The sequence below is a fragment of the Neomonachus schauinslandi genome, chromosome 1, assembly GCF_002201575.2.
Source record: "Neomonachus schauinslandi chromosome 1, ASM220157v2, whole genome shotgun sequence".
Classification (NCBI taxonomy): Eukaryota; Metazoa; Chordata; class Mammalia; order Carnivora; family Phocidae; genus Neomonachus; species Neomonachus schauinslandi.
In genome coordinates this window covers 170,473,118-170,496,219 of record NC_058403.1, presented here as the reverse complement: position 1 = coordinate 170,496,219, position 23,102 = coordinate 170,473,118, and the positions used below count along the sequence as shown (strand labels likewise).

The 23,102-nt window shown below is 37.0% G+C and overlaps 1 protein-coding gene across 1 annotated transcript in view; it reads left to right on the top strand.

Moving 5' to 3' along the window:
* Positions 1 to 23,102, top strand: part of CNTN4 (contactin 4) — a 703,244-nt gene that overhangs the window by 377,635 nt on the left and 302,507 nt on the right. Inside the window, exons 3-4 of the mRNA XM_021694959.1 lie at positions 9,485 to 9,611; positions 17,773 to 17,948. Coding sequence (XP_021550634.1) covers positions 9,485 to 9,611; positions 17,773 to 17,948 — 303 coding nt within the window. The remainder of the gene's footprint in view (positions 1 to 9,484; positions 9,612 to 17,772; positions 17,949 to 23,102) is intronic.

Genomic DNA, 23,102 nt, shown 5'->3' with positions numbered 1-23,102 from the left:
CCCTCCTGCTATCTTCTTCTTTTTTTTTTTTTTCTTAACATATATTGCATTATTTGTTTCAGAGGTACAGATCTGTGATTCAACAGTCTTGCACACTTCACAGTGCTCACCATAGCACATACCCTCCCCAGTGTCTATCACCCAGTCATCCCATCCCTCCCATCCCACCCCCCACTCCAGCAACCCTCAGTTTGTTTCCTGCAATTAAGAATTCCTCATATCAGTGAGGTCATATGATACATGTCTTTCTCTGATTGACTTATTTCGCTCAACATAACACCCTCCAGTTCCATCCACGTCGTTGCAAATGGCAAGATCTCATTCCTTTTGATGGCTGCATAATATTCCATTGTATATATATACCACATCTTCTTTATCCATTCATCTGTCAATGGACATCTTGGTGGAGCCAAACTCTTTTTTTTTTTTTTAAGATTTTATTTATTTATTTGAGAGAGAGAGTGAGAGAGAGAGAGAGAGAGCACAAGAGGGGGGAGCGGGAGAGGGAGAAGCAGACTCCCTGCTGAGCAGGTAGCCCGATGCAGGACTCGATCCCGGGACTCCAGGATCATGACCTGAGCCAAAGGCAGTCGCTTAACCAACTGAGCCACCCAGGCGCCCGAGCCAAACTCTTAAGTAAGGAAGAATTTATAGCAGTTAAAGAGAAAATACACACTCAAGCAGGCCCAGAGGTGGCAACTGCCCCCAGGGTTAGAGGTTAGGGGTGTCTTTTCTTTTTATGCTTGTGTGGTTTATGGGGCAAAGCTAGGAAGGTCTGACTGAGATTGCCTCCAATCAATCACCTAAGGAACTCCTCCTACAGGTCCTGGGTGGTGTCTGGGGGAGGGGAAGATTGGCCTTATATGGTCCTTGTTGGAACTGTCATAGCCGCCTTCCCCTGGGTGGGCTCAGGGCAGAGGGAGGAGTAAAATCTGCAATGTAAATATATTATAATGAAGCTATGAGTTACTTTAGGACAGCAATTATGGGTCAGGGTGCATGCATGCTCCCTGGGGACTCTTCCAGCTGTTTGTGTTCTTGGGGTGGTTGTAGGTTTCCCTGCTCATACCTAGCTAACTGCACACTAGGTCATTGTGAGCAGGAGAGAAGGGATATAGGGGAACTTTATGTACTTTCTGTTCAATTTTTCTGTAAACCTAAAATTGCTCTAAAGAATAAAGTTTATTAAGTAAAAGATAAACTTACCTGATTATCATCTGACAGTCCCCCTAGAAAACACACCCCATGAGGGCAGGATGGTGTCTACTTTGCATACTATATGTGCTCTACCTACACTATTGATATTGGCACATCATATGGGCTAATACACTCTGATCAGAAACTGTTTGGGTCAGAAATGCTTGAGAATTAAGAATTTTTCTGAGCTTAGAAACAGAATATGGTCCATAAAATATACCCAGTGTTACATAACATCCCCAGCTGAGTCTGGGTCAGTACTCCATAATCAAACACATTTATAATTCTCTAGCAATATTCACACTAAGGCTGTATATAGCCTCACATCCCTTTAGGTCAGTTTTTGCCTCAAAATGAGTTGCAGAATATTTGCATTTGTTGAAATTTATCTTTATTTTCATAACTGGAACTTGACGTCAGAATCACCCATGTACTTATATTTAAAGGAGCAATGAATCCATTGTTCCTGAAATGTGTCAGGATTTGGAGTCAGGGTTCAGAGTAGGATATGCTGACCCATTTCCCCTTGTTGTTCTTTGCCACCCCTATGAATGTTTCCTTCAACAATGCAGATTTTTTTTTTCCCCGACAGAGACAACTTCTATCTCCTCACACTTCCCACACCTCACCACCATTTCTAATATCTGGCATTACATACAATTAGGTCCTCATTATGTGTGACACAATGTATGATGACAACAGCACTATTCTGTTCAGCAGGAAACAAAGCGTAGGAGAAGGGTTCATTTCTCATTTGGACTTTCTTTCACTTTCTGCCTTCAAACATATACCGGCTGTCTGCAGACTTCTCTGTTCCTTCCTGTTTAAAATGCTCATGAAAGGGGGTTAAAAGAAGGAAGGTGGAAGCAAGGACAGATGAAAGAAATATCTTGTCCTTTAAGCAGGCATGTCTGTCTCCTCTCGTGTTTGTTTTGCCTCTGCTCTATTCAACTGAACAAGCAAATGGAACAAAGCAGATCCTTATTCAATAAAAATGCTGTGTGTGGGCTAGTGTCACACACAGGCACTTGTGTGGGGCCTTTGAACATCCCTTGCTATTTATGTTGAAAGACTAACAACACTAAATTGTATTTGTAATGATAGTTTGACAGCTGTCGAGTCATCATTTCTACAATCAATGATACAATTTTGGAGGAAAAAATATTCATATTCTAGAAAACCAGTTAAGAGTATTTCATTTGTTTTTGAATTACCGTAGGTGATTGTCCATACATTTTGTGAGTAATTTTCATCCACTTAGTTGCTGCTGACCTTACAGTTTCTTAGCCAAAATGAATCTCCATGATTGTGAGAAAGGCTGGAGGAGAAGACTCCCAGACAGCACGATAGAGTGGACCCTGTGTGTGTCTTTCTTAGAACACTCTGGTGGCAGAATGAATAATGTTTCTTCCCATTGGGCTTCCCCATTGATGCAAGTGCTGAGAGGGAGAAAGTAAAATACGAATGTGACTCTGGGAGCACACCCAACAAACCAGTTTAGCAGAAGAACTACCCCTTCCTTGTCCCTGGTGAAGTGGCTTTGGTCTGCAATCCAATAAGGCAACATGTTCACACTGATTACAAACATAGCATTGATGCTCTTGAATGGTCAAGGGCTTCACAGGATGCAGAGTAAAAAATACAGCATGACAAAGTCACTTTTGTTTGCATCAGGATGCTTCTGTGCATGTATAATGTAACAAACTATCTAGCTTCCAGATGTGACCCAGATGTAACTCCCATCTAAACCCACAAGCTCATGTTCTGAGCTCACACTCAAACCCTTGTGTTCCCCATTAGATGTCCTAGAGTCTACTTCCTGAATTGAGATAGTTGCCATTTAAGTGTTTCTGCCTAAGACCAGGTGTTTAATCAAAAGCCTATTTGATGTCATAGGAAGACTGACTATATATCACAGTCCTAGATTCTTGACTGTTGCGGCAGCACTTCATACCTGCCATTAGGATTAAGGGCCTAAACAACCCTCAGGTGCAACACCTGGGAACTCCACAGCAATTACAACTAGAATCGAATCTGGTATTTTTAGTTTTCTAAGATGAAATCAGAGTATTGCATTTTTGTCCTTTCCCAGCAGAGTTGAGTCACTGAGTTTGCAAGAGATGAAAAATATTTCCAGCAGAAGAGAAGTGCATTGACCTAAGGGCTTTGCTAGAGACATGTGGCCTTTTACCCCATCCCACATGGTAGCTACAGAGTGATCTAGCACATAGAACAAAACTCTGCAGGGTTGTTTTTCTTCATCTGTATCCTTAATTGGTTTAGGGCTGAAAGTCATCTGTGCTCGATTCATAACTTAAGGTACTACTTTTCAAACTGTAGAATGCACAATAATGAACAGCGGTGCTGAGCTCTGGTAGTTAAAATCTAGTAGGTCTGGCAGGAGCTCAAACATCTACCTTTCATCAAGCACCACCAGGTAAGGTGATATTGATGCAGGAGGTTTCTAGACCACACTTGGAGAAATAAGTTTAGGCATAGCTTGATTTTTTTTTTTTTTTTTTGGCTAAGTTGCTTTCTATGAAATATTTATCTTGAGATCCTACCAGCTGTCTTATATGGCTCAGGCCTTTAATGCCTTTCCTTCCTTTACTGGCTACCTTTTAGGATTGTTTACAGATGCCCTATTTAAAAAAAGATCTACATTTAGCATTAGTGGACTTTTCCAAGCCATCCTACCCACTAGCTTGTTTCTTTATGCATGTTGTCTTTTCCTGACCTTGCACTTGGAATGGAGATTACACTCTACACTTGCTCCACTGTACTTGATACATGGGCCTCTGCTTTGCTTCCTTGAGTACACGATCCCCTGAGATTCAGTCATAGTTTTCTCTTCTCGGTCTCAGAAAAACTCAGGCCACCCCCATCCATTCCCATTTCTTTTCCTAATCTGGCTTCTGGTAGCCTAACTGAGCAGCATTTTGCTTGCCTAGGGGAGAAATTTGGGGAGATGTCAAAATGGGCCCAATTAATTAAAAAAAAAAAACAGTAATATCATTGATTTTCCAAAGCTGCAGATGAAATAACTGACACCTAACTGTGGAAAGGTGTTTTATTACTGTATTTCTTAGAGGGTAATTTTATTTTTAGGTAAAAGTCATTTTTGTTTCCATTACAGATACAGTACATTTTTAGTCTGTGACCTGGGAAAATACATTCAAGATTAAATAATCTCTTTAAATCTAAAGTTCTACAATTCTATGTATCTCTTTCAGTACTCCAAACATTTTAAGAGTAGCCCTGACACTACATTTTGTTTCTGGAACATTTACAGGAGGAAGCAAGAAGAAATTGGCTGACAAACATTGATTTTCGTCTCCCCCCAAAAATAGATTTTAAAAAGAAAAGAATCAAATGGGGAAAGGAGTTTGAGAATCATTTGTTAAGAATAGTGTTTTCCAATAACTTCAAGTATTTGATGAACAAAGGGGGAGAAAGTTTAAGGGTAGTCTGACCTTTAACCTAAATAAATTTCTGGTCATGAAATTTCTACTCTTTTCTGAAAACCCAAAGGTTTCCCAGGCTTTGTTGAAACATGAGAGGGAGCTTTCCTAAGTCTAGGTTTTCTCTCTTCTTTTTACAAATATATGGTTTACTCAGAAACTAGTCCATGAGAATTTCTGTGATATGGAACTTGAGGGAATACAGGTAGTATTGTAGAAGTAGGCTAGTGACCAACTGGCAGATAGTTTCCAAGCAGAGGGGAACCCAGGAAATCATGATGTACCAGTATTAGCTTCTGCACTAAATCCCCTAGGCTGGGGCTAGGATCAATGATCTGGAATTTGAAAGACTGTATCTGGGCTATTGGCAACCTGGCTCCTCTCTTTTTCTCTTAACCATGATTTTCAAGAATTTCCAGGAGGATGAAAAATAATTGCTTGCTGCTCCCCTGAGAGATCCCTGATAATAATGTGAGTCCATTGCCCTAACTTCTCCAAGCTAAGTGAGTCATTGGGATGATATTTCACCCTTTTGGGAATCCACAAGTTAAAACATCAATCCTAACATCCTGTCACTTAAATGAGGTTCATTTCTTATAAACAAAGGGTAGTGGTTACAACAAGAATGTAATGTATATCAAGTGAGGGTAAGTTATCGCTAAAGGTCAGTGGATTATTGTGTCACCCTGGGGATGCCTTTGCTTTGTCACATCAGTGCCTCTTCTTTGTCACATAGAACCCTTGGGGGGTTCTCACATTTAGGTGCTGGCATTCAACTGTGAGTATTCTAAGGAAATGTTGGCTTAGTTTCAGCGTAAGTCCTGTACCTTGACAAATCCATCCATTTTCTTTTTTTTTCTTTTTTATTATTATGTTAATCACCAAACATTACATCATTAGTTTTTGAGGTAGTGTTCCATGATTCATTATTTGCGTGTAACACCCAGTGCTCCATGCAGAACATGCCCTCTTTTTTTTTTTTTTAATATTTATTTATTGGACAGAGAGAGACACAGTGAGAGAGGGAACACAAGCAGGGGGAGTGGAAGAGGGAGAAGCAGGCTTCCTGCCGAGCAGGGAGCCCGATGCGGGGCTCGATCCCAGGACCCTGGGATCATGACCTGAGCCGAAGGCAGCCGCTTAACAACTGAGCCACCCAGGCGCCCCAGAACGTGCCCTCTTTAATACCCATCACCAGGCTAACCCATCCTCCCACCCAAATTCATCCATTTTCTTTGTGTGAGTTAGTTTTATCGTTTTCTGTTCCTGTCTGCTTGCCTCTCAGCTGTTAGTCCAAACATGTGCTAAAAAGTCCTTCTCTAAATGTTATCAAGCAAAGATAAATTGGTTTGACTTTGCCCAACAGAGAAAGTTTAGGAATGTGTCTAAAGCTGGTGTTGGTTGATGTTCTGCTCTTAGGAAATGGAGAGTTAGGAACCAAAGGATCTGTGTTAGTAGTTTTAAAATTTTAGTGTGCAAAAGAATCACCCAGATTCAGTTAGGTTAAAGACAAATTCATGGACCCTGGATTTTTCTGGTGTAGTCAGTCTGGACTGGGATTTAGAAAAACAAGCTCTGTACTTGCTCAATCCTTGCATGATATGATTACAATGCAGGTGGTCAACGGTCTAACTTTGAGACATACTGGCTTATTAAAACCTTGTCCTTTGTCATTTTCTGAGATGCTCCTTTACTTCTCTAGGCTGAAAATCATGGCTTCCCCTCTGATTACAGAGAACAAGTTGCCGTGACAGAGAAAAGGGTGAACTTTATCTTCCAGGCTTTACAAATGGCAAATGCAAAGTGTTTTATATGTACCTTCAAGCCTTCAAGACACTTGAAAGTCACTTTGTCACGACTACACAAAGATAGAACAAACTTACTTGATGCCTCCCTCCATGTTTCATCTAAGAATTCATTCTGAGGACTCTGTTTCACCCAGCTTCCTCAAGGTTTGAGAGAAACAAAGCAACCCTTTAACTCTTTTTTTTTTTTTTTTTTTTTTTGTCAAAAATGTTAGTGTAGTAACTCTAGGCTAAAGTTTTTAAAGTTAGGTTATCTGTTTTCTACACCTGCATTGCTAAACTTTCTAAAATCTCTCCCTCCATCTTTTTGAAACCAAACAGCTCATGTTTGAAAGGCTGTGGATTTCCTTAGATGAAAACTGAAATACCATTCCCTTTATGCTAATGTTAATTTATAGGCAGCAAGCTTGGTTAACCAAGAGAAAATAAAAACTTTGGATGAAATGTGTTATTTATAGTGAATGTGAAGCATCGTTATTATCAATTCTTGTTACAAAATACACAGAAAAAAATACCATTTTTGTTATTTAAATATGGCATGGATACATTGAGAAATAGTACAGATGTTAATCCACAGCCTCTCAGCTGCATCCTGGATAATCATTATTATGTTTTATTCTTATTTGGAATTACTAGTAATAGACTGTGTATTTCTGTATGAAATTCAAATCAGGGAACACCAATGAATTGAGATGATTGATATTATATATATATACACACATAATTGTGGAATTGGGACAACAATAGAAATATTTCTCTCTTAGAGAAAAATCCACCAAGTGTGCTGCTATGTTAGTGATCTTGATGAGTAACATTTGTTACTTAAATAGATATGCCAAAAATTCACATAATTCTTCACATTTGAATTGAGCTAATCCTTGACCACTGTTTAAATTTGTTTTGAAACTATCTATATAATTGTTGAAAATCTGAAATGTAAATATCCGGATTTTGAAGTATCTGGCTTTAAACTATGAGTGTTAAAAGAAATAGATGTTTATGTACTTTCATTCTATGCTTTTGAGTTCTTTGGCAGATCCTGTTTTCTTTGTTTAAGTCTCATTAATGTGAGATTTTATACATCGAGTAAGGAGAGAGGATGGTGTTGGTAATATAATTCGTGTCATCTTTGAATGCAAATTTCACATGTATGTGCATGTAAATTCATGGGCAAATATTCAGGGATTCTTTCCCATTCTTAACCAGTATAGAACCACTGACCTAGTCCAATCCTATTATTTTAGAGATAAGAAAATTGAGGACTAGAGAGACTAAGTGATGGAGAGCTAGGTCATGGATTTAGTAGTTGACCCAAGGCATTGAATCTCAGTTCATGGTTTTTCTGAATTCACATCCTGTTTTTCTTACCATGAAGTCATTGGCTGTCCTTACTCCTCTATAATAAAATAGAATTCTGTTTTGTCATCTTGTCTCCTTACATTTTCTTCTATCCCAGCCTCAACATATGGATGTTCTTAAGCCTAGGTTATAAGCCTCAAAAGAAATTACCTTACTTCCTGTCCTTCACCAAGATTTCCAAACCAGCTTTATTATTTTTCCTCAGTCCTGATACATCTGCATGAATTTACTCTCATCTTATCACCTATCAACAAAGGCTGGTTATAAAGGTTTTCCAGGATAGCAGTTGCAATTCACACTCTTCAAAATAATCACACCTAAGCAGGGAGTGGATTGTCAGCTCCAGGGTGATATTCAGTATTATTTTATATCAAAGCCACTGGCCCTTCTCTCTGGAAATTCATCAGGCAATGCCTACGTCAGCTGATTGAATACATTAAAAATTACACACAAATAGAACAAATCCTTATAATGATCTTCTATGTATAAGCTGCTGTACTTGGTATCAGAACATACCAAAATGTGTACGATACCTCATGCTCTCAAGGAGCTTACTGTCCAAAGCAGGAAAAAGCAAGGTACAGATACACTTGATAGAAAAAGTTAAGTGGCTAGAGGGAAATATAATTGAAGAATCATGTGGCTAAACAACGAAGATAAAGGTCGAGAAAAGCTTTCTAAGATAAAAAAAGAAAAAGAACTTGAACTGGATTTTGAAGAATGAAAATCACTTTCATGGGCATAGGTGGTGAGATGCATTTTGACTAATCTTTATTATGTTGTATACTCTAGAAACATGTACTCTATACTGCTACTTCAAGTTTGGTTTGTGGATTATTCCAGTCTTTAAACTTTATTGCTGTTTTGTGATAAAGTAAGTTTCATACATCTAGTCACTGTTAATTGAGAGAAAGCATTTAGAAACTCATACATCATTGTATACTCAAGTATCATTGAACTAGCTATAGACTAGTTTGGGTGTTACTGAATTTGTGTGCTGAGTCACATGGTTCCAGCTGTATGCTATTTACACGAACATATCCTCGTATGGATCCCTAATAGGCTGGGAAAAAAAAAACAAGCTGGTCATTTACCAGGTAATTTGAGAATCATGACTCTAGGTTGTTCTTTACTTACATAGACAATTTAAGAAACTTTTATACATATTTTAGCAGTACAGAGTTGTTTCCCATTATTAATGTATTTATGAAATCATCATTGCTTGTTTCCAATTATATTATCCCATTACAGAGCAGAGAAATTTTTAACTTTGTGACATTAGATGGTCTCCCAGGACGACAGCAGCACAAGAGCTGTAGAAGGCACAAAATGTAAACAAAGTAAAAGGGTGAGCAAAAGGCAGATGGAACAATAAGTAAGAGGAAAGGAAAGGGAATGTCAAGCATTCTGGAAATTGTTAATAAAAATAAGTTGTCAATATGAAATAGAGTCTGTGTCTCCACTTCATTATAATCTATGAAGGATTAGTCTTCAGTGGGAAATTTCACCTAAAGGCTGAAACTAAATCTGTTGTTATTTTTTTTTGTTATTTTTTGTTGTTGTTATTTTACCACTCTATTTTCATTTTGTTAGTTGTTTCCTGTTGTTGTTCGTATTTGGAAGATGTTCTTCATTTTTGGGCATTATCTCCCCTCATTTCAGATGACTACACACTGCATGGCCCTGTTTTTATTCAAGAACCAAGTCATGTGATGTTCCCTTTGAATTCTGAGGAGAAAAAGGTGAAGCTCAACTGTGAAGTTAAAGGGAATCCAAAACCGCATATCAGGTTCGTTAATTTAAATCATATGTTTCCGTGCATACAAGTTCTGTTATTAAAACTGACAAGTACTTACAGAGTACTAATTACATAAAGATCTTTCAGACAGGCATCATAGGATACCCTGAGACACTAAAGAGATCATTGTGTTCATGAAATGTTTAGTGCCCAACTTCTGTTTCTGGCTGTCCTAGGCATTAAATATCCTCTTTGACCCCCTCACTGAAAGCCTAACTATTTCTTAACATACTTTTAAATCACTTTTAACAGATGCATCAACAAACTGATATCATAGTAAGAAGTACTCGGAAGTCAAAAAATAAGTGGGTTGGGAACCCAGAGAAGAAAACTGACCCCCTAAAAGCAGTTTTCACCTTGATGAACTATGTGAACTAGAGCCTTGGGTTTTGTAGCCTAGAGTCAACCAAGAGGAGAGTCTAACATGAGAATACCTCCTAGAATAGACCTGGGACCTAAAGGCTATGTACTTAAAGTGCCTGTAACAAGAAATAAGCTTGCCTCCCCAAAGAATTGTAAAACAAAAGTAATTGCCTATTTCAAACTTTGGTGCTAAGTGGTTTTAATAGAAGATGAGACACAACTGAAAGAATTAGTAAATTGCCAGGTATATCTGAAGAAACCATTCAAAGACAGCAGAAATAAAGAGAAGCAAAGGGAGAGTGAGAGAGAAGGAGGAGAGAGAGAGAGAGGGAGAGAAAGAGAAAGCCAAAAAAAAGAGATTAATAGAAAATGTTTATATGTGTTTAATCAAAGTTCCATAAGGAAAGGCAAGGGAGAATGAGGCAGAGGTAATATTTTAAGAGGAGGTTAAGAATTTTCCAAAGCTAAATAAAAATTCCATGCTATAAGAGTGCCTGGAGGGCTCAGTCAGTGGAACATGCAACGCTTTATTTCAGGGTCGTGAGTTCCAGCCCCATGTTGGGTCCACGTACAGATTACCTAAAAATAAGATCTTTAAAAAAAAAAAGTTAAAAAATAAAATAAATTCCAAGCTATATATTTAGGTAGCCAAATGAATTTCAAGGAGTACAAATAAAAATAAAGCCTCATCTAGAATTATTATAGTGAAACAGCAGAACACCCAAGTTGAAGACACAATCATAAAAATAGTCAAGCTTGTAATATAGATTACCTTCAAATAGATGGCAGACCAGCAACTGACTTCTCAATAGTAACAAAAAATCAAGATGGCAGACAGAATCTTCGATATGCTGAGAGAGATTTAACTGTCAAATTTCAATATAGCAGAAATATTTTTTAGGAGAACAAAATAAGTGTGTTCTCAGGCATTCAGAAACTAAGGTTTGACTCGAACAAGGGTGCCTGGGTGGCTCAGTCAGTTAAGCGTCTGCCTTTGGCTCTGGTTGTGATCCCAGGGTCCAGGGATGGAGTCCCATCTCGGGCTCCTTGCCAAGGTCCTGAGATCAAGCCCTGTGTGGGGCTCCCTCCTCAGAGGGGAGCCTGCTTCTCCCCACCCCCCCGCTCCTCTCTCTCTCACTCTCTCAAATAAATAAAGTCTTTTTAAAAAAATAAAATTTGACTCCAGCAGACACATTACTAAAGAAAATTTTAAAAAGATATAATTGAAACAAAATAAAAATGATCCCAGGTAAAGTATCTTAGATACAAGAACAAATGATAGTAAAGCAAATGGTGAAGGTTAATATTTCCACATTAAAATCAATTGCAATTATACTAAACAATAAAAATAATAACAATATAGACTGTCTTATGGAGATAAAGAAAAATTAGAAGGAATGACAATAATAGAAATAAATTTTAAAAAGATATACTGCACAATGGATTCATACATGTGGTTAAAAAAAGTGAAATAAAATTTGACCCCTCCCTGACCACATACACAAAGACCAATTTCAGGTGACTAGAAGGCCTACATGGGACATACACAGTTTTAAAAGAAGATAGGCATACATATCTATGACTTTGGAAAGAAGGAAATATTTCTCAAATATGACAGAAAAAGCACAAATCAGAAAAGAAAATATTTAACTTCATTAACGTTAAGAACTTCTGTTCAACAGAAATACTGAGATGAGTAAAATTTCAAGCTTCCAACTGGGAGAAGATATTTTTAATACATGTCATTGGCAAAGAAATAATATCCAAAAATATTTTTTAAATCCTCACAAATCAAAAAGTAAAAAACTTTCTTTTAGTATCCTAGTAGAAACAATACCAAAAGACTTGATTAGGTACTTCTAAGAAAAGGAATATCACATATCCATTTAATAGGTAGAAAGATTGTCAGTGTCATTAGTGAGCAGAAATATGCAAATTAAAACTAAAATGACACATTCTTGCAAACCTAGCAGATTAGCAGAAATTTAGAAAACTAAATTCAATATAATATAAATAAATATAACCTGGTATGTTCATACAAGGTAACCCCATGCAGTAGTGAAAATGATGAATTACAGCTGCAACATGATGGATCACAGGAACATAATTTTCAGCAAACAAAGCAAGTCACAAAAGACTAGTATAATTCCATATTTATAAAGTTCAGGAGCAGGTAAGATGGAACAGTTGTTTAAGGATACCAACATACTTGATAAAATCATAAAATCAAGGGAAAGAAAAAAGCAAAGTTAGAGATTATAATTAACCATTGAGAAGGGAGTCACTAGAATCAAAGCAGAAATGGAGACTTTAAAAGTAACATTACTTTTCTTAGACACAGATCTTTATTGTCTTGTGATTCTTTATAACGTTAGGGAGGATGAAATTTTCTTCTGTCCAAGATCCTTCTAGCTGGACTAAGAATTAAATTTACACGAGGCAGAGTAACAGAAAAAAATCAAATTTAAATTCATATGTATGAGGAATCTACACAGACATGAAATTCCAAAGACAGGCAAAAATATGGTATATATGTCATTCTGAACTAAGGAGAAGGGCGGGGTAGGGGTCTTGGGACTTCAGAGGGAAAGTGTGAAATTCACAGAAAGATAAAAAAGTAAATGTCTGGTGAATGTTTGTTGGGCCACACAGAGACGTGACTCCATATATCTTATAAATATGATTTTGCCTCTATTCACATTTAATGATAAGACTTTAAGCTAATAATATATAATAGGGTGTAAAAACCAAAATAATAGATAACATATGTCATAGCTTAGGGGAGGAAGAGATTGGATCATTAAGGATCCACAGAAGTGGGATATGACCTGAGATATTTAGTTTGTAAATTGGCAGAAGGCAAAGGACATCTGATACAAGTTAAAGGATGGTAGTATTAGTGTAGTAGAAATTATTTTAGAATTTAACTTTTGTGCCCATTCATTCATTCACCACTATATCATCATTCATTACACCACCCAGTGTTTTTCAAACTATGAATTCTAGGTGCATGGAACTGGCTCAGCAATTACCCACAGTGAGTAACTGTAGAGTTTCTACCCAAGAGTCCACCATAGCAGCTCTCCTTTGAGTTGGGGTATGGATTAGGATTCTGAAAAACATGTGGTCCACGAAAGGTATTTGAAGCACTATATTAAGCCACTGTATTAAACCACTCTATTACCGGACACCACCCTAGGTTTTAGGTACTCAAAGATTAATAAACTGCATGTTCAAGTAGTGTGCTTTGGAGCACCGCCGGGAAGTGGTGAAGGTAGCTGCAGTGCTCTTCTGTAAGAATTGTGCTGTCAGTGCTGGAAAGGATGTCCAAGTTCTAGGGCATCCTGGAGGAAAGTCTACTTCAGGATGCAAGGGGACAATAACAGGGAAAGTTTCATAGAAAAGGAGATACTTAACTGAATCCGGAGGGCAAATGACGTTTTGCTATATGGGTATTTTCCAAAGGAAGTGCATTACAGGAAGAAAGAAAGAAAGAGAGAGAGAGAGAGAGAGGAAGAAAGGAAGGAAGGAAGGAAGAAAAAGAAAGAAAGAAAGAAAGAAAGAAAAGTAAAGAAAAGAAAGGAAGGAAGGAAGGAGGGAAGGAAGGAAGAAAAAGAAAGAAAGAAAGAAAGAAAGAAAGAAAGAAAGAAAGAAAGAAAGAAAAGGAAGGAAGGAAGGAAGGAAGGAAGGAAGGAAGGAAGGAAGGAAGGAGGGAGGGAGGGAGGGAAGGAAGGAGGAAAGGAAGGAAGAAAAAGAAAGAAAGGAAGGAAAGGAAAGAAAGGAAAACCCTCTCTAATGGATATATAATTTATCATTCAAACCAGGACAGTTCTGAGAGTAAAAGGCCACTGTTAATAATTATTCTAGGAGAGCAGGTGTAAAACTAGCACTGTCCTGGGCAAACCAGAATGTGCACTTATTCTCCCTAGAATATGTTGAATTCAAGGTTAAATCAGATATTTTAAGATGTGTTATATAGTAAAAGATAAATGCAAGAGGCAAAGGTTCCTACATACATAAATGATGAGTTAAATGGGCCTATTTTTTAGTACAGAGCCAAGTGTAAGTTCAGATGTTAGCCATAAATGAAAACATTCTGCAGCAGAATTTGGCAAGTTGCTGCTTCGTTTTCCCCACCCCCCCCCCCCACCCCCCCGGAAACTGTGACCTTTAATTAACATTGCTTTTATAACATTGTGTTTCAAGATACAGGGGCCTGCTTTGTTATTTAAAATAAGCAGTGGAACAGAAACCTATTATGTTTTTAAAGATTGCCTGGAAAAGCTGAGAAGAAAACTTTTAATCAAATGCACCAGCAGTTGGTTGCAGGGTACTGTGTTTTCCTTTATACCTTTGGCCGTTTCTCTGTAACATAATAGCCAGTTGCTACCTAGGAGCTAAAAACTCCCTCTTGTTGAAGGAAAGAGTAAGGGATAGAATGGGGAGAGAGGTATTTTCAAACATCTGTCTGGCTACACTTTTTCAGTGCTCAGGCTGACTTTGAGGAGGACAAACAAGTAGGAGAAATTCAAGGTGAACTCTCCATGGGTATTTTCAGCATTAGGTTTTTCCTCAAACACCACAACTGACCTCTCTTCTCTGTGTTTATTCCCTCAACTGAGCCTTCTCTTTTCATTGTTTCCTGCCCCTCAACTTTGAAAGGATTGACCTAGACCCAGAAAAATTTAAAAAGTGTTGACTTTTGCCAACTTTCCTTGTATTAGAGTTTCTTAAAGACTTGTGACATTACTTATTGCACTCAGCTTCCCTTTCCAGACAGAATGGACGTTCAAGTACTTGGCTGGAGTACTTTTGCTGTGAGGTTTGTGTTCAACTTAGTTTATAAACAACAAATTCCAAGTCACAAAGGTCTTGCCCATTCTTCCATTCCAAAGTTGAGACTGTGAACAAAGAAAGAGGGGTTTATTACAACAAATTCTATAGATAGCTTCCCAGCAAAGTCTGGAAAATTGTACCTCCCAGAACTTCATAGTGTCAGTATTTAGTTGGGCACAACCTGACTCTCTGGAAAGAGTTGAGTTATGGTTCCCCAAGTGATTCAGAAATCAGTTTATGAGACTAACTAATTTGTCCTGACCCCAGGGAAAATCTCTCTTTGCTCCACATGGGCATTGTCTCTATTACCAGTAGTTAAAAGATGACTCAAACATAGAAAATAAACTGTGATTTTTCAAGAGTGTTCCAGTATGGGATAGGATAAGGAATTCAGTGCAATCCACATTCAGTGGGAATGAACACTGACTGCATTGCAATAAAACTGGGTATAGTGCTTTGTAATCTAGTCTCAACTGCATTTCACAGCAAGCACTTTATTTTCTAAAAAATCCCTTTTCCTTTGCTATTTGTATGTAAAAGCAGGCAATAAAATAGATTAAAGGACTTTCTGCAGAGCATTTACGTTGAGATGACTAGTGTAGACAAACCTACAGAGGTGTTCTCATTATCCCCACAACCACTTTTCTAAAAAGGCTCACATGGTCCATTTCTAAATTCCACATTCTGCTTGCAGCTCACATTATATTGCAATTTCCTCTTTGAGTTCTTAGATTTGTCATATTAAATTGCTCCACTATCATTTGAAGTGAGAGTTAAAGCCAAGACGTGATCAGCTCACTCAAAAAAAAAAAAAAAAAAATGTCCAGGGCAGGCAGTCATTTCTAGAGATTCATGTTCATATAGACCTACTAAAATAGAACCTGGCTTTCTCCTTTTATTACTTATTACTTTCATGTCTGTGTCAGAACACAGAATTACTGTCAAGCTTAAAAACAATGTCCGTTTCTAATACCCATCTTCTTATAAACGAACACATAAAGAGCTATGTCCCATTTTGTGATTTTGACCTACCTTTCCTGCCCCTCATGTCTCTACATTTTTACATTTCAAAGACATAGATGTGAACAAACATACACCACCATGCTGTAGTGGGCTAGAATGCTTCATAAACTGTTTATGCTCAAAGCTAAAATATACAGCAGAGAAGTAGAATATTTAGTCACGTTCCACAGGCATTTATTGAGCGCAAGAAAGTGTCAAGGTCTAGACTGCTGTAGGGACAATACAAAAGTGATCTAGGCAAGTTATCTACAGTGAAGGCAGAATTCCTACATAATAGAGCAGAGAGAATCCTATAGGAGACTGTGGAAAACTTCGATTAATTTTGACTAGGAATGGGGTGCCTGGGTGGCTCAGTCATTAAGCGTCTGCCTTTGGCTCAGGTCATGATCCCAGGGTCCTGCGATCAAGCCCCGCATTGGGCTCCCTGCTCAGCAGGAAACCTGCTTCTCCCTCTCCCACTCCCCCTGCTTGTGTTCCCTCTCTCGCTGTGTCTCTCTCTGTCAAATAAATAAATAAAATCTTTTAAAAAAATTTTTTTTGACTAGGAATATTGAAAAATACTTCATTGGAAGAAGTATGACTTAAAATTGACCTTGAAGTGTGAGAGAGATCTTGACAGAAAGAAAAGGATCATCCTTAAACTTCTGCTTTTGTGGATACCAAATATCCAAAATCTTGAAACAAACTGTATTGCATTTTTTCATTTAAATCCTTTTACACTGTACACACCAGCTGTAGTACTCCAGAATTTATGAGAGGATGCCCAATGCGCGTGTATGTACACAAATACATTTTAAATGTATTTTGTTTTTTACTGATTGAAGGAGATAAAAATGAAAGTCTCTCATTCTCAGTCCTGTTATTGTTTCTTATCAATTTCCTTTGTGCTTCAGTGTTTCCTTATTTTTTGGTCTCCCAATGTGATGAATGCTACTGTGAGACTGTTGATATTTCAGAAGTTTCAACTATGATATTTGTGTAGAATTCGGGAGGGAAGGGGAGAAAAAATAAGACACATAGCCATTGAATTGTATTAGCTCAAAAGTTCCTAAGTATTCAAAGGAAGACAATTTGGTTAAAATAAGCTCTTTTTGGAATGTTATTGGCTGCAAAAAAAGAGGAAAAAAAAGAAAAAGAAGTAGATCTTGTTAGTAAAGCTTTACTGTTTAAATGTGTGAGTCCCAGTAAAATTTATTTATAGGGCCAAACACTAGAGTCAGATACAATAGATGATTCAAGTAAACAAACAGAACAACAAAACTCTTTGCCTCTGTTACCTAATGGCCTGATCTGCAGTTTACTGGATGGTTGATTGATGTTTCAGTGCCATTGGCTAAGATCTTCAAAGTGATCCATGGTTAAGACTAGTTTGGTCCCTAAGACAGCTTTAGATCAATGGAGTTCCTCTGCTTTGCAGTCAGCCATTTCAGTCATACTAAGGACCAAATCAAAGCAACTCTGCTGCAATTCCATCAAATACTCAGCAATCTACCTGAAAGTGGTGTATTCTGTCATCTGTATAGACCCATTTAAAGAATAACTATAAACTAGGAGGGGAAAAAAAAAAGATTAGCTTCAAACTAGAAAAAGGACTTTTGCTGAGGAGCCCTCTTTGAAGAAAGTTGTACAAGATGCTATGGGGATTAAAAAAAAAAAAAAAAGTGAAGCGTGTGTAGTATCAGATTAACCAGAAAAGGAGGTGTTAAAATTTTAATATCATTGTTTACTGTAAAAGACATGCTCTTTCCATAGCACTTAAGTTGTCACCATTGCTGGGTAGAGCATTTCTTCTTTTTTTTTTTTTTTTCCCCACGGTTAAAAAAGTCACAGATGGTATTTCCTGCTATTTATAGTTTTTATATAATTTAGATGATTCAGAAATATTGATTAATATTACAAGGCTTTATCTACTGGCATTTCTATACTATAGGTGGAAATTAAATGGAACAGATGTTGACATTGGTGTGGATTTCCGCTACCGTGTTGTTGAAGGCAGCTTGTTGATCAATAACCCCAATAAAACCCAAGATGCTGGAACGTACCAGTGCATAGCAACAAACTCATTTGGAACAATTGTTAGCAGAGAAGCAAAGCTTCAGTTTGCCTGTAAGTAGCAATTACATCATGCTGCAAATGTTACTTCGAGTTTTTGTGCCATTAAGCCTTTAAAACAGTTTCTTTTTTTTTTTTTGCATATTTATTTATTTATTTATTTTTTAGATTATTATGTTATGTTAATTACCATACATTACATCATTAGTTTTTGATGTAGTGTTCCATGATTCATTGTTTGCGTATAACACCCAGTGCTCCATGCAGTACGTGCCCTCTTTAATACCCATCACCAGGCTAACCCATCCCCCCACCCCCCTCCCCGCTAGAACCCTCAGTTTGTTTCTCAGAGTCCATAGTCTCTCATGGTTCGCCTCCCCCTCTGACTCCCCCCTTCATTCTTCCCCTCCTGCAAACAGTTTATTTTTAAAAACTAAATAGATTTTAATTTGTTATATGATCTTTACCTTTTTTTTCATATTTGGGTAATATCTTGCTTACAGGATAAATTGTAAATCTAAGTGGAAAGATGTATTCTGCTTTTATAAAGTTGAAGACAGTTTGATTATATGATAGTTTGTTATGGGACTCTCTATACATATATAAATTCACACACACTATAATTTATACACAAACAAATTTACATACCAAGAAATTATACACATAGACACACACACATTATAGAGTGTGTATAAGCAAGCAATTGAACTGCCTGTAATAGTCAATTTGAGAAGTATTTAACCATAAAGCTCAGAGTTGCAAAAAAGGTTGGTAGTCTATTAATCCTATAATTCTCCAGTTTTTTTCTTATTTTATAGATTAGGAAAATTTTTAAAACCACTACAATAACAACAAAAAGTAGAGACGAAGTGTTAACTTCTACAATATACCTTTTATATTTCCAGTTTAGAACATTTAAAAAATAAATTGCCATCTCTTAAGACCATCATCTAATAAAAGTTCATGAGCAATCAAAGAAAGTGGAATTTAGAAATAGCAAGTTGAAAATAAAATCCACAGGCAAGAGCAGTGAGTACACATTTGAGTATAGGTGCCTTTGAGAATTGATGTTCAGCTACATTTTTAAGGGTTTATGTATTTGCATATGATTATATATTTCCTTGTGTAAAATCCCAACTCATACAGCAGTGCATTAATGTCAAAGGTTTCATAATTACAAAGTCTGTTGGCAGTAACACTGTAGAATATTCTCATTAACAAAATCCTCTCTGGGAACTCAACATCAAATATATCTAATATCCAGTGCTTAATCTATTATTGCCATCAGGTGGCATTTTTACTAGTTGAGAAATGAAGTTTCTGAGTATTAGGCATATATAGGATTCCAAGATTATTTTGTTTGTGGATATTTCCTGATAGAATCTGCCAAATATTCTTAGATGTGCAGAATAATAGAAGGATAATATGTCCAATTGAGTGCTATAGAACCGAACTATTTCTCTTGGTTTAATGCAAGTCTAATACCTATACTTATTTTTTAGGAATGACAAGTGAATTTTGTTGGATTCATTTTGAAAAATAATCATGGAATCTTTGATTCTCAGAGTAGGGAGATCTCTGCACTCAGTGAGATTACTTCTTTGATTTTTGGATTTCGTAGTATAAGAAAATTTTTAAGATAGCAATAGTAACAACAAAAAATAAAGGTTGATATAGCATTACTAACCCTTTCTAATTTATTACATTAAAAAAAACAAATTACCAACTCTTAAGACTATCCTTTTGTAAGAGTCCAGGCATTTCTACTACCAAAACTATCCAAAAGACAGAATATCATATTTGAGGGTGGCCATTTAATTACATTATTTTAGCCTACGGAAAAGCTCTGTCATTCATTTTGTGGCTGAGCTGGCCTGAGGACCAGTGTTTGGAGTTCACTTTGCTTATCCCATTTAAGATTTTATTTTTTTATTTATTTATTTTTTTTTAATTTGAGAGAGAGAGAGAAAGCACATGAGAGGGGGGAGGGTCAAAGGGAGAAGCAGATTCCCCGCTGAGCGGGGAACCCGATGCGGGACTCGATCCTGGGACTCCAGGATCATGACCTGAGCCGAAGGCAGTCACTTAACCAACTGAGCCACCCAGGCGCCCTGCTTATCCCATTTAATGGGTAATGTAGGCATCCTGCCACTTTAAGAATCCATGGCTGATAGTTGTTCAAGAAGTTCTAAAAACAGAGATCTCACCTATTCATCACAAAGCATCCTGACCCATGGTAGACTGCTCTAGTTTTTCAAAAGTCCAAAAACAGACCCAACATCTCTTTCTTAAAATTGGGCTAAATATCTAAATTTCCATCATTCTAACTGTAGGATTCTGGTTAGGCTTCAAATATGTGAAAACATGATCATGTCCCTTGATTTATAATTGTCATCTTTTCCAAGTATTTAATCTACAACTATCTTCTTCATGACACACCATTTATGTAAATTTATCTATTAAATTGTGACCATATCGAAATGTACCCAATTCTATGCACGTGCCTTGACCTTTGCAGAGGACAGTGGGAGCAGTAGTAGCTACAATGTGAACTTATTTTTCAATGAATGCAGCTGACATTGATATTCATCTTTTTTTAAAGCCCCAGTCTCACATCGTAACCTTATTTTGAACATACGGTCCTGTAAAATCTGAGGATTGATTTTTATGGATGTCTATTAATCCCAAGCTACCCAACCATGTTATCTTGTTAACCTAAATTGAGAATATCATATTTACCCCTATTAAATTCACCTTCTGACTGATGACCCTTTGTTCCCTCACAGTTGAAATTGTTTTAAATCTTTTTTTTAATCTGACATATTGATTGTCCTCCTACTTTAATGTCAGCAGAAAATTTGATAAGCATGTGTACATTCAAATAATTGATACAACAGGTTGACCAGGACAGGGCAGCATGCCAGTCAGAACTTCCACTGAAACAAGATGAGATTGAACTTTTAAATCGATATTCTTTGCATATTCTTGTTCAGTTAGCTACAAATTTTCCCAAATATACTGTAATTGAACCCCAGTTTCTCCTATGTACTCTTAAAGTAGTGAGTATCTTTGTCAAATGCCTTGGTAAAATCAAGATGTATTTTTTCTTCAGCACCCCTCCTACCTGGTTTCTATGCATCTTCTCTACATCTTCTTTAACCATTTATCATAAAGCAGGCAGATTAATCTTTTAAACATGTAAATGAGATCATTCCACTTTCTGTTTTATGCGTTCTACTGCACTTAAAATAAATCTCAAATTCATTACCATGGTCTCATTTTAATTTCTTGAAAATGAGAATCTATCTTTTGCACTAGAGCCTTGATACTTTAATTCCCTCTGCTTTACATGCTTTTCTCATGATCCTTCACATACTCACTTTTCATGATCCTTCACCCCGTCTAACCTAAGAAGTAATTCCTATCATTTCTGTTCTTCTCTTCTGCTTACCTTCTTCCAGCCCTCTACTTGTATATAACAGCATCCTCTCTTTCATTCATTAGGACTTAATACAACCTAGCATGATTTTATATATTTATTTTCTCTCATTATTTAATCACTATGATAGAATCTAAGTTCTAAGAGAACTGAGACTATTTTGTGCATCCTTATATCTGCAAAGTCTAGAACACTTTATATGTATGAATAAATGAATTCTTTAATTCATTGCATCTTTAGTGAAATAAAATTATTTTGGGAATGATGTATTTTTATAAACCCATACCTTCATATTCTAGTCATTTTCTAGAATCCAGCCTGTTGGTCTTCACTCTGCAGTTTCTAGACTTTTTTTCCTATCCTTTTTAAATAAAATTTTTTTAAGATTTTATTTATTTATTTGACAGAGAGAGAGACAGTGAGAGAGGGAACACAAGCAGGGGAAGTGGGAGAAGGAGAAGCAGGCTTCCCGCTGAGCAGGGAGCCCGATGTGGGGCTCCCAGGACCCTGGGATCATGACCTGAGCCGAAGGCATACGCTTAATGACTGAGCCACCCAGGTGCCCTAAATAAATTTTTTAAAAAGATGTTGCCTTTATTCAAAAACCAATTTTAATTGTTTAGAATAAAATACTTTTCTTCAGTGATATAAGTCGACAATGACAATGTCATCTCCTGAATGTTACTGACTAATTGCTTTCACCCCAAACATTTTCATAATCAGTGAGGGGAAAAAATGTTGTCTTTTGACCATACTTACTGCACCATAATATGCAAGTGAAAATACTTCTTCATTTTTAATCATATGATTTTATGGCTGAAACAGACCTTAAAAGATACCTGGCCTGTATCATTTTAAAAATTAAAATTAAAATTAGAGTAACTGAATTACTCATGGTTATTTACACAGTGAATAAGTGACAGCCAAGGAAAACCAACCTCTGCTCCTAGTTCAGTGCACCTTTGCTCACCTCTGCTTTAGACTCGCCTTGATTGATAAGAAAACATCCCTTCATCTTTATCTAACATGTCATACCTTCAAGTCTCATTTTTATACTATATATAAATTTATCTATAGGGCAGTCTTATAAGGTAGACATTGTTTATGGATGATTTTTAAATCTTTTAATGCTGCTTTGTAGACAGAATTTGATAATCTCGTATTTAGCATTTTTTAAGAATGAATTAATTCACATAAGCAAAATATCTCATTAATGGGGATGATGCCTTTGAGAACCTACTCCTCCCCACTATTTTTTTCATTCAATATCGTTAGGATAGAAATCCTTTCTTATTAAAAAGCCATAGCATAATTTAAGTCCCTCTTGATGAGATGTGGACATTTTCATGAGCATACATTATTGTAATGCAATTTGGATCACGTTTTTTCAGTCCCCCTGCAATATTAAGCCATTAACATTCATTTTTCTTGCTGTCACAAGACTACCCATACCCCTTCTACTGTTTACTCCTTCTGTTATATCTAGGACCACAAAACCTCATTGATTAATTTACCAGGGTTGGGGCACTTGCGTGGCTCAGTCAGTTAAGCGTCAGACTCTTGATTTTGGCCCAGGTCATAATGTCAGGGTTGTGGGGTCAAGCCCCGCATCAGATGTCTGCTTGGAATCCTCTCTCTCCCTCTCCCTCCCCCTCTGTCCCTTCCCCCACTCATGTGCCCCTGCACTCTATCTCGCTCTCAAATAAATAAGATCTTTTAAAAAAAGTTTTGTTGTTTTTTTTTTTTAACCAGAGTCTACCCAGTACCCA